Source organism: Triplophysa dalaica, chromosome 7 (assembly GCF_015846415.1).
Source record: "Triplophysa dalaica isolate WHDGS20190420 chromosome 7, ASM1584641v1, whole genome shotgun sequence".
NCBI lineage: Eukaryota > Metazoa > Chordata > Actinopteri > Cypriniformes > Nemacheilidae > Triplophysa > Triplophysa dalaica.
In genome coordinates, this window is record NC_079548.1 from 7,796,525 (window position 1) to 7,809,045 (window position 12,521).

The window sequence follows — 12,521 nt, forward strand, 5'->3', positions numbered from 1 at the left end:
TCAGTATTCAATTAGTATTTAGTTCTTCCAAAAAAATACAATGTCAGTCATCATTTATTCACACTCATGTCATTCAAAACCTTCTGCAGAACAGAAAAAGATAACCTGAGAAATTATCTGTGGTTTTATCTATACACTGAAAGTCAATGGGGGTCGAAGTTGTTTGGCCACCAACATTCTTCAAAATATCATCATTGTGTCTTACAGGTTTAAAATAACGTGTAGCGAACTGTCCCTTTAAGAACGACTAATGCAGTGATGGTCATAAAAAAACCCTAAATGAGCTGCACAAGTAACATCCAGCCATGCAAGTCGAATGTATACATTGCAATTCAGGATTCATTTATATCTTTCTTCCCCCTTCAGCATCCAGTGGTGAGTCACTCGTGGGAGGCAGAGAAGAGAGCAATCTTCCTCTTTAATCCCTCCTTTTCAGGGGGTGAAAAAGCTGCAATCGCTCTCATTGAGAGGGAAACCCTCGATCTCCCGTCACCGAGCCCCCGCATATGCGTCCCAACACTCGTCGTATACTTGCCCACACACTTAAGCTACCGAGAAGAGCGGAGACAGTGAAGACTTCGAATGAATCTGAAAGTGGCCGAACATTGCGGCAGAGGCCACCGCAGCAGCTTTTAGTTTGACGAGGATTTAAAGAATAAAAACAATATTGTTGGGTTATTCCCGTGCATAGGTTTTGGCGTATGACTCGTGCACACTGCGCAGTCACTTTTAATTTGCTGACTGAAACTCGCTAGACAATGAAGTGCAAAATAGAATGCGGCTGACGATAAATATGGAACGCTACATGTACTGGTCTTCAATGTAAAGAAAGCCCCCCAAAAAAGAACAGTAGATGACAAAATAATAAAAGAAAACAGCAACATTCTTCTCACCTGGCCATAGGGGGCGCCCTCTTCATCGCATTCCCTTAGTTCAATTGCTTCGTCTTCATCGTCATCTTCCTCTAAATCACTTTCTGTGCTTTCTCCCTTTAACGGGACCAGTCTTTCCGAAGGGGGCGTGCTCTCACCGGAGCTTTCGTTTTGTAGCCCCTCCCTAACGTGATCGGGCCCCTCCCCGCGCTCCTCCTGCATCTCTGCAGTTTCTGTGAGCTCCTCCTCCGTCTCTTCTGGGTGAGTGGGAGGCTGTCGTGGAAGCTCCACCCCTTTGGAGAGGATCTGAAGGAAGTTAACAAATCTTAATAAACAGACAAACGGAATTGAACAGTTAGCTGATGGTCAAATGTCTCATTATAGCGCCCTCTACCTTATTGAGCTGGTAGTGCTTCTGTTTCTCTAGGAAGTGCTGGTGTTGCTGTTGCATGACGAGGTGTTGCAGGGCCTGCGGAGTTTGCGGTAGAGGCGCCGACTGCGTGCGGCTCAGTGGCCGGTGCCTAGGCAGCTTATTAACTGTGCGCATGCTGTTGGAAACCCGCTCGCCGGTCACCAGCGGAGACTGTCCGTACATGGGAACTATAAAAATACAGTAAGAAGGACAAAAGGTGTGAACTATGCAAAATCATAGAGGGGTACAGGAAAAACGTAGTAGCTTCGTTCAAGTGTGTACCAGCGAGAAGCGCGCTTTGTTGGCGAGCCTGCTCCAAAAGCAGAACATGCTGGAGCAGCGAGGAATGGCTACTGTGGCTGTTAGGGGCCGAAGGAGCTTCGGAATCGTGGGGCGCACCCGCGGGCGGAAGGCACGCCGGCAGGGACGATGTGCTGATGAACTTGCCGGTCAATGCCACACTTTGACGCAAGCTCTGGATGGTCTGCCGCTCTGCTTCCTGCTGGCCACTGAACTTCTGAGGAGCCTGAAATGAAGGAGAACCATTCAGTTTGAAATGTTTCAGGTTGTTAAACTTGACCTGCTTCTTGTGACATCGTAATTTAATCGGAGTTAAAATAAATCTAAAGCAAAACAAAGAACTCAAGAGAGAGGAAACCCACTGTGATGTGTGCGTTGGCAGGAAGTCCCAGAGAGATGTTGGGCAGAGATGGGGAGGTGTAGAGGCTCAGGGGGCTCGGTGTCCCATCTCCAGTCAAAGACTGATGGAGAGAACGCAACTGCTGTCAGAAGACACAGAGGAAAAGAAGTGAATCCCACAGGACAAACACGAATGCTTAAGATAACAAAACTTAAAGAAAGGAAGTGTTCTCTAGGGAAGACTTCACAAACACAGATTCAAAATATAACTTGAAGTACTTAAATGTCTGTTTATCTGTTTAATGTAATGTTTATCATGCAACTCCAGGACAGCTGTGAATCCAAAATACACTTTTGATTGTATATGTTCTAAGACATTCATTCAACCAAACCTCATTCACAGTCAGCAAGATATAAAGGGGTCATATGGCACGAATACGTGTTTTTCTGTGTCTTTGGCATGTTATAAGTTGCCCATGCATGAATTAGAATTAGAATTAAATTGCAAAAATGTAATTGTCGGAACAAAAGATGCAATCTATCTAAAAGCGAATGCTCACCAAGTCCTGCCTAAAACGCCGGAACCCCACAAATCTACGTCAGTTCGTGGTATGATTTGACTAAGAGCGCCCAAATGTGTACTTAAGTAAGGTGGGCGTACCTGTCAGTACAATTGTTTAGGAACCTGATGTTCCAAACATGGTAATAGGCGTTACATTTCCGTCACACGCTTGCTGAATTCGACCATTCACTGCGCATTGGGTTAACTGGCCAATCATAGCACACCTCGCTTACAGAGGGATGAGCTTTGTAAAAAATCCAAGCATTTTAGAAAGAAGGGGCAAAGAGGATACATACTTGAAAATACAGCGTTTTTGAACCTTAAATCGTGTATACACATTGCATTACATCTAAAACAACAATAATATTCAAGCAAAAGCAAGCAATGTTAAATACATCATAGAAAGTTTGCAATGTATAAAAACAAACGTACATAATCCAATCATGTAAAATTTTCGACAACACGGCACTGGACCAACAGGGCGAGAAAAAATAGGTTGTGCGTCTGTGTGCTGGAAAAGCCATCCTCTGACCCCAGACTCGAAACGCAGCCATCACAACAGCCAATGAACAACAACCAATGGATCTGTTTTACCAGGCAACCTTTATACATCATCAAAGACCCAATTTAAGTTTCTCTGTAAAAGTTGTTCATTGAGCCACGTCATTCTCGCTCGGATTCAAAGGTTATGCTAAGAAAAGACATAACAATAATAAGAAAAGCAACATTTGGAGAAAATTACCTGCAGCGGCAATGATGTCAGCACACTGTTCTCGCATTTATCCATCACTTCTCCTGTGGTTGTATTGCTAGGCTACGGAGGCTTTGGAATAATGATCTAAGGTTATTTGCGGGGAGTGGTACATGTTGGACTTAACTAATGAGACCTTTCTTAGATCATCATCCCCGTCACCCATTCAATGGCAGAATGGCAGCAGTCTGGGATTTTTCATTGAGGAACTCAACGGACGCTTTTTTCTTTTTTCATCTCTTTTATGTAAATTTCTGCTTGACAGTTCACAGCGGAAGCAACATTTTGTTAAAGAATGAATGTGAACTTTAACCCCCTTGCTCAGCCCTCCACCCCAATAATTAATCCTAAAACAAAAAAATGAAATGAAAATGATTTGCATCGCATTTACTTTTTTCTATTTGCTTTTTATTTAAACGCAAACCAAAATAAAATAAAATGAATACCATGCTATAACCGATGCATTTTTAATCAAATTTTCTCACTCTCTAGCAAGACCCCCAAGCAGCTCTGCGCTGTCCATCCGAGCTCTAGCATCTTACAACACAGTCTAAACCATTCCCTCAGACAGCAAACCACCCAAACCCTTAAAACTTGTTATTAAGGATTAGCATGTCAATCTTAGCCAAGGCCACTGAAAGGCATCATCGGTAGATTGTTTCCATAGAAACAGTGTCATTATCTAGGTGACGCCAATTCATTGTCTTTTTTCATCCCTGCCTATTGAGAAGCAAGGGGAGAGTGAGAACAGCGGACGAGGGAATGTGTGTATGTGTGTGTGTGGGTTGCGTCTCTCACCTCAGCGTGGATGTTTGGGACAGAGCCACTCGAACCGTTCTCAGCGATGGCACTGTTAGAGCTGTTTGGAGAACTGGGTCCCGAGCCAGGAGCGCTGCTGCACATCGAGGACACTAAAACACACACACAAGCACATTTTAGCTGCATCATTGCAACATTTTTTAGTATAATAAATTGCACCGTGCCTCAAGTGGAAAAAAAAGTGTAACATATACCTATAGCGTGGTAACAGGGTTGACATCTTTAGAGTTTTATTTAACAAGCCGTACACTTAAGATTGTAAAACTGTTAGATTTTTAATTTTGAAGAGAATATAATGCTGATATTTCTACAAGTATCTTTTTTAAAACATCAATTGTTTACTATATAATGACGGTAACAGGATTGACATTGTGTGATTTTCTACCACCAAAGTTGGCATCAGCTGTTTCGGATGTTTAACCTGTATAGATCTTTTAAATAAAACCGAGACCAGCTGTTGCATGGTCTAAACTTCTTCTATCTTCTTTCCTCCCCATGTGCCAAGGAGATATTTTGAGTTACTTTAACTGAGGGAATGCGATGAAGAGGGCGCCCCTATGGCCAGGTGAGAAGAACTTTGCTTCTCATCTGTTCTTTCTATTTTAACCTTACCAGAAAGACACTGAATAATATGCCTGAGGGTTTCCTTCACACAAACTGTTTACCTGAGATGTCGATCGCTCTTTTTTTGAAGGTGCTGATCACGGTCCCATCTTTCCGCCTGAGCAGTGGACTGCTTCTCCTCTCGGCCACTTTCTGTTTTAACCGTGAACGTACCTTCAGATTGGGCTCAGAAGCTAAGGGACAAAGAGAGAGACAGAGAAAATATATTTACTAAATGTTAAGTTAACGCGAATCGGATGTTGCTGCCACTTTACTAGGGTGCTGTTGGTGGTTTTTAGGGCGTTGCTATGTTGTTGCTCAGTGGCACAAGAGGCTACTTCCAACTCTCTAGATATTTTGTTTAATATATGGCTCTGGATCTCCTTCAATGCAACTTTATGGGATTTTCCATCTGTCCATCAGGTAAAAAACTGTAGATCTTTTCTTTCCTAAATGTGAAACATCTCAATAAGTCGCACAATTTTAAGCATTGTATTATGCTCGTATTCTGTGCCATAACACTAACGGTCAAGTGTTTGTTTTAATTACTGTATAAAAATACGAGCAACAGTAATAGTGACACATGACATATCAAACACCATGATGAGGCCTTGGAACATTTCTGTGCCTCAGCACCATGGACAGCGGCTGCTCATCTCTCACTCTCTCTTGCTCATATACACACGCACACAGAGATTAAGATACAAGCTATATTTACAGCCTGACAATTTGATTCCGGTGATGACGGACCAAATTAACCTAATTGAACTAAAATGGGATTTGCCAGTTTAAAAAATGCAGTCTAACCGAGACACGTTTGTTTTTTTGGGCCGGTTTGTGCGTCATTGCCGCAGTAGACATGTAAAGCAGATAAGGGCTTTTAATCCTAATGCTATCAGTGTCGTTAGTGTGGCTTTAATAAGATTTAAAACAAAAGTGTGAGACGCGTGGGGTGGAGATACAGCATCTAGGGACACACACAGACTGAGGTCACATTATGTAAGAAGTGACTGCTGTCGAGTTTTACCACAACTGTGTTAATATGGAGTAAAGGTTTTAACAATTACCAGAGTGCATGAGACGGCATACATCGCGTTATCTGTGCAGTGAAGTCTCTGTTGAAAGCCTGTGTGTGTGTGTGTGTCTATTTACAGACTGTCACTTCTATTAAGGAGAACTTTATACAGCAGTGTAGGTGTGACAGTGTAAGACAGCCGTTTGTAAAAGGCAGATAGCAAATGTTTGTGTGTGTGGGAACACAGACTGGCTGAAACAGTGTGGGTGTATTAGAGTATGGCTGATGGCTATGAGAGTGAAGAGCAGATGACCACAGTGTGTGTGTAGGTCCGCTCTACCGATGACTCATTATGACTCACACCTGCAGACTTCTCACTGAAAAGTCTCTATCCCCCACACACACCTTACACTGCACTCTGTAAAACCAGCGCATCGTGCATTGTTATACACGGTCATTCATGAACAAAAATAATTACCTCAGATTTAAACACAATCTACTACCGTATGTGAATGTTATAATTAAATCCATTAACACTTGACAATGCAGTGACAATTTTAGTCATTAATATAATTGGTTAAAAAAAAATGTGTGAATATAAAAGTAAATGATGCAGAAAAGGAAAAGAAAGCCAGAGGGAATGGGAGATGGAGAAAAGGGAGACCCAGCTGATGCATGCAGACCATTATGACAGCAGTTAGTCTGACATTTGTCTTCATCTGCCAGTGTTACCGTAACCTGGTCTATTTGGCCAAATGACGACTGGCTGGCGGACGTCACCATCTTTTGTGCCACAAGCCAGTTGGGAATTCATCCAACTGAGCTCAGTGCAGCTTTATCCACAGGCTGCCTCAACAAATAAAGTACATTTCTGTCTTGAATTTTACAGTATTGTGAATTTTTCTCCAAGCAATCATTTATTCAACGCTGTATGCCTTTCTTTCTTCTGCAGATTTCAAGAGAAGATATTTTGAAAAACGTTGGCAACCAAACAACGTTTGACCCTCATTGATGTCCATTGTGTGGACACAAAACCGCTGAGACATTTCTCCAAATATCTTCTTTTGTGTTCCACAGAAGAAAGTGTAATATACAGGTATTTAGGGGGAATACATTTATTACAGAATTTATTTGGTGGGAATTATCGCTTTAAAAAGTCTACCTTCAAATTCCTGACCAGTTTATCATCACAGTAAACCGCTGAAATGACAACATTTCTTGCATAAACACACCTGCACATAAATACCCACACTATCAAAGGTAGCAGCATGTGTACTCACCGGTCTTACGCAGAGGAAAGTCATCCTTGCCCTCGTAGGCTCCCAGCAGTGAGGGGAGTTTGTAGGAGGGGGGTGTTCCTGGTGTGTTGCTCTGCGGAGGAGAGCTCTGCTCCAGGGACGTATGGTGAGCCCCCCTACAAACACATACACACACACGCTCAGCCATCGCAATTTCATAACCCGAGTACCAACGAGGCCCATTAACAGCTTAATGTGGCGTGATGTAATATAAGCGCGCTCATAACAGCAGCAGATTCACATTATGCAGCAGAAACCTACTTTCTTGAGTCTGGTAACTTAATTTAAAACAAGTTTTGAAAATGGAGCACTGTGAATTCAGGTCTAAGGGTGAGAATGTGTAAGATTCAGGCTCTCACCAGCACTTCTGAGGAAAGGAATGGTTGAGTCCACCAGGACCGGGTTCCTTTTTGCTCAGCAGGAACTCTTGCAGCTTCAGTTTGACCTCAGTGCTGGCTATGGCGCCTGAGAGGGAAGAACGCAGTGAGCAAACAGGATGGATTTGTGTTTGGAGAAAAAAGTAGAATCTTCATCTCTGGTTTTGTTGGAGTAGGGTGGCGGAATAAAAAATACTTAATTTGTGGCTGCACAATATATTAAAATAATCGGAATATCACGAGTGCAAAAATGCAATAGAAGCATTATAATATTGCATAATGTTTGATGCATTATGTGGCAAGTTTTCACATTATTATTAAAAAAAAATAGCAGCCCTGTTTCTTTGTCACATTGAGTCATGTTTGTTTTAAAGTTATCTATAATAATCACACTGTTAATTTTTGTAAAAAGTACCAAGTTGACATGAAAAAACATGTTTTTTATGTGCTCACTCTCTATCACACCCCAATTCTCGTTGCTATGCAGTCGCTAGGGCGTGTTAAGTGGATGTTTACTAGTTCAGGCCAAAACAGCACTAAGTCTGGCTAACGATTTTGTTTTGTTTTTTGCCAATTTTTAAATACAATTAGTTAAAAAACACTTCACGTCAATAAGCCATGGGCTGCACATTTACAAAATAATGAGGGTAAAACGTTCATAGCAGGTTCTCCTGTGGTTTGACATGGATGTTTATCAAGCTTTTGTGTCAATTTACAGTTTAAAATGATGATTATTAACTTTAAACTCCCCATTTCAAGTAATTGTAATAATTAAAATGCATTTGACCAAAAAAATTTGAGTGGATTTCTTGCTTTTTTATCATTCATAGCTATAGCACAAACAAATCAAGACTAGACAGTGTGTTCAGAGGTTTGTTCCAATCCAAATCTCTAGTATTACCAAAAATAGTGACTTGATGCTCACGTGACGTGATAACAGAATATCTTCGTGTTCATAAAACGCCAGTTTTATGTGGTATGGCTGTTGTAATGAGGTGTTTGCATGCTGTGACTTAAAAAATGCATCTGGCATTTAGTAGAAAGGGTCCCGTGGAGAGCACTGGACATTTTCTAGCTTGCTTAAAGTATGTTCGTTTTGTGATTTAAAAAAGCCTAGTTGTGCATAACAGATAACGCTGTTTGTAAAGATAAATAACAAAGGATATAAATCAGAGAGCATAATAATATCCATTGGGTGATAAAAAGTGCTTTGTTAACGCGAGTTAAAAGGAAATGAGGTCATGGTGACTACATGTGTATAAATAACTAATAAACTGAAGAGGTGGGACACATACTCTCTTTGCCCTTTTCCTTGTTTCGTAGCATTATGAGCTGCTGTTCCAATCTCTGTTTCTCCAACTCTTCGTGACGCTGCAGCTCCAGCTTCCTCTTCTGCTCCAGCTCCTGTTGACGCTTGGCTGCGAGGATCTCCTGCTGCTGCTGCCCGAGAACACATCAGAGGAGGTCAAGGGTCAAAGTTTAAGGTGTGTACAGAGACGTGGAGTTCCACACAAATAAACATCACGGGTCCTACCTTCAGATGTTCCTGTAGCTGCACTTCATGTTGGCGCGTCAAAACCTCATGCTGTTTCTGGAACTCTGCGAACAGTAGCTGTTTCTGGAGCTCCTGCTGCTGTTTGAGCAAGAGGAGCTCGTGTTGAAGCTGTTTTTCCCTCAGCGTCGGGTCCACCGTGCTCAGAGCGTTCAGACGAGGGTCCGTACGCAGGTCCACCGGTCCTCCGCTACCTCCGCTCTGATCTCCACCACCTCCTACCGGGCTCTGCATCCCAGAGGGCAGCAAGGTCTTCACATCCACGGCTGAAGAGAGAGATGTCAGAAGTTTAGAGAACTTGATAAGCTCTTAAAATCTTAAGGGTATAGTTGAGCAAAACATTGTAATGTTGTCATGATTTATCACACTCATGTTATTCACAACTTGTGCGTGACTTTTGCTTCTGTGTAACAAAAAGAGGATATTTTGAGAAATGTCTCAGTGGTTTTGTGTTCATACAATGGAAGTCAATGGGGTGAACCGTCCCTTTAATAGTGAGTGTACTTTCAGGACTGCACAGATGATAATAATAGTTTCCCAAAAACATCAATCATCCCGTGAACCTAGTTTCCTGTCTTTCAGGATTTGTTTGGAAAAACAGGTAGTCACACCCTAAAGGCACACCACTGCTTAAGGTAGAAGTTAAATCGCTTAAACAAACCGAACAATGTTTTGGAAACGAAAACAATGTTTACAAGTCTTTAACACGGTTGAAATATTACCATCGCTCCCTGATCCCATCCTACTTTAAAATGGAAGGCCAAACTTGACAAACTATAGTTACTTCTTGATCCATTGTAACTTGAACACTTCAAACAAACCAAAGCAGAAAACAACCTGCAGCAGAAACACTCCTAGAGCACACAACGGTCAGAGGTTTCTGTTGTTGTTTGCAGAGGGTCACCTCAAACCTGTTCCCAGTCTCTTGCCCTACTAATATCCTCAAAATAGTATGTTGACACATGAATTTACAACTTGTTTAGAGCAGCTGGTTACATAAGCGAAGGCTTGGGTGTTTCATTCTGACAGGGTGCACCAATGACGTGCCCAGAAACGTTAGGTTGGCATTTGTCTTTGCCCATCCATGTAGCTTGCTTTGCGTGCACAAATGTCGACTGCCACCATGTTTTATATCACAAGCCAGATGGGAATTCATCCAACTGAGCTCGAACCAGTTTTATCCATCAAGGTCAACCTGAAAAAATGCTAAAACTGTCTTGCAGTTTACAGGTTGGCCTTGCAAAAAGCACCCATGGCTGACTGACAGAAGGCATTGTTAAAAGTTTATAGTTACAGTATATAACCCAAAGGAGGTCAAGGTAATGCCCTGGATTATCAAGATCCTAAAAGCAGCCAGACAGCTTTCTCTCACTTTCTCTTTTCAAAGAGTATCCCTGATAATAACAATATTACCACTGGATAGAAGACAATGGTTTTGGTTTTTCAGCAAGTATTTGGGATGCTTTAAAAAGAAAGAGAACACTTATCTGGGTTTCTGCTATACGAAAAACTATACATTCAACATCATCTGGATAATACCATGACGTAATACTTCATCTTTTAAGTATGCGCTGTTGTGTACGCCACGATGCAGGAGGTCGCTGAGAATACATTAACCCACATGTCACTCAGCTTCTGTTGTCGCCCCGGCTCGCCCTCCCCGCGACGGCTAAAGTTTACCAACACGCTAACGATCCGGTTTCTTTGCTGGATGCCTGACCGAAGCGTTCGGCTTACATGAAAATCAGATTACTCACCCTTTATCAGTCAGGAGCTAAATATAGCCTTCCTCACGCCCTTAGGCCGATTGACTGTGTCAAGCCTTTGACGTCAGTGCTTGGCCAACCGAGGTCGCCCAGGCGACTGCTCCTGTTACTGACCACATGAGCTTAGCAGATTTCCCTAGATATCTCATAGCCAGAAGTTGAGGGTGCTTCTCATATAGTACAAATTAGTGGATTTTGTTGATCAAGTGGCCCAGAAGGTCCCATTAGAGTTATTCAAGCACCCTGTCGAAATTTATGAGAATACGGGTGAATTCTACTTGAAAGAGGGCATTACTATATAAGCCTACTCACTTTGAAAGATAGAGCACTTGAAGTGATAGAACTATAAAGGTTTCAGGGAATGCGTTGGTTTGGAACAATCCCTAGCGAAGAACATCCCACCAATTTATTGTGTTCGTTTGACACAATGTTTAGAAAGACAAGGATGTGAAGCATAACTCTTATAGCACCTTGTGGAGTTCACCAGTCTTTTCCATTCTTGTCATTGAAATTTCTGAAGTTGTGTGTGTGTATATACAAGTACCTATATGTTATATGATTTTCATATTTTAATACTTTTATGTTGATATATGATTTTATATATCCCCCCTTTGATGCTTTCTGTAGAGCTGTTTTGCAAAAATGCACATTGTGAAAAGACGTTGTCATAAAATGAATCAATTGAAAATTAATTCGAATACTATCTTGATTATGTATGATTTTCAGAGGAGTATAATACTTGAGTATTTTTCTCTCGGGGATCAAGTATCTTTACTTCTTGTTTACTAGTGTTTTTACTTTGGAAATTGTATACTTCCATACATTATAAAGTGTGGCATATATCATACTTTTTACTCAACTACATTTGAAAACTGGATCGCAATTTGTACATTTAAAAAATTACATTATTACAGTTCTTTCTTACTTTTACTCAAGTAATTTACTCAACAATCATTTTGCTTGAGTAAAAGTAAGATAGTAGTGGAGATCTTTGATGTAGTTAAGTATTTAAGGTAAAAAACATGAAAAAAAATGTTTATGAAATGTGGTGAATTAAACTAAATATGTATACGCTTTATAATGTGGTGATGTAAAATTTACCAAAAGGAAAAACACTAAAATATATAAAGATACTCAAAAAATGTACTTGAGTAAAATACTTGAGTACTAAACACCTCTGACAAAAACAAGATTTTGGGGAAGTTAAAATGATTGCAATAAATATAGCATCTGCAATTCAAATTGAATTATATTTGCATAATGTTTGTTTTTTACAACCAAGAAAACTAAGTGACCAAGAAAATCTAAGGAAGGATTTTACTGATAATTCTCGTGTACATAGAGGCATCTGAGGAATTTAAATTATGTACATTTTGAAGAGTTCATTTGCAAAAACGAATAACTCTTTCAAAAATGTTCAAATATCTTTTTATTGATTGTGCATTTCGATTAATATCAATCAAACTGCAGTTGGGTTGTTTTGATTAAGTAATAACAACAATATTCATTTTTTAACCAAGTTTTTGCACATAAACTATATTAAATCATGTCAAGTAGTTCCCATGACATAAAAGAATGAAACAAAACTATTCAATAGCCAGTGAATGGTTTGTATTGCATGTTATTCGGTAGTGTCCTTTGCACACAGCACCTCATCACATCAGTCCAAACACAACATCTGTAGTGACAGACTCCTACATCCCAAAGGAACTCCTCTGAGGTGTTAATTAGCAAGCATAGGGACCATTAAAGACAGCCTTCCTATTAACTCCCAAAAAGACAACAGCAATTCTATCACATCTTACGCCTTTCCTTTTTTCAAACATCGCGTCCAGTTTAATTACATTCCTCCCTC

General features: G+C 40.8%; 1 protein-coding gene across 6 annotated transcripts in view; it reads right to left on the bottom strand.

Annotated features, from left to right (window-relative positions):
- hdac5 (histone deacetylase 5) overlaps positions 1-12,521 on the bottom strand; it is a 60,368-nt gene that overhangs the window by 12,475 nt on the left and 35,372 nt on the right. For 4 of the 6 annotated variants that reach the window (XM_056752072.1, XM_056752070.1, XM_056752071.1 and 1 more), the window contains 10 exons: positions 8,883-9,166; positions 8,644-8,788; positions 7,331-7,436; positions 6,954-7,087; positions 4,721-4,852; positions 4,035-4,147; positions 1,947-2,066; positions 1,567-1,810; positions 1,267-1,472; positions 894-1,178 (listed from right to left, as the gene is read on the bottom strand). In XM_056752072.1, coding sequence (XP_056608050.1) covers positions 894-1,178; positions 1,267-1,472; positions 1,567-1,810; positions 1,947-2,066; positions 4,035-4,147; positions 4,721-4,852; positions 6,954-7,087; positions 7,331-7,436; positions 8,644-8,788; positions 8,883-9,134 — 1,737 coding nt within the window. In that variant the 5' untranslated portion in view covers positions 9,135-9,166. The remainder of the gene's footprint in view (positions 1-893; positions 1,179-1,266; positions 1,473-1,566; positions 1,811-1,946; positions 2,067-4,034; positions 4,148-4,720; positions 4,853-6,953; positions 7,088-7,330; positions 7,437-8,643; positions 8,789-8,882; positions 9,167-12,521) is intronic. The other 2 variants (XM_056752069.1, XM_056752067.1) reach the window with 2 other exon arrangements.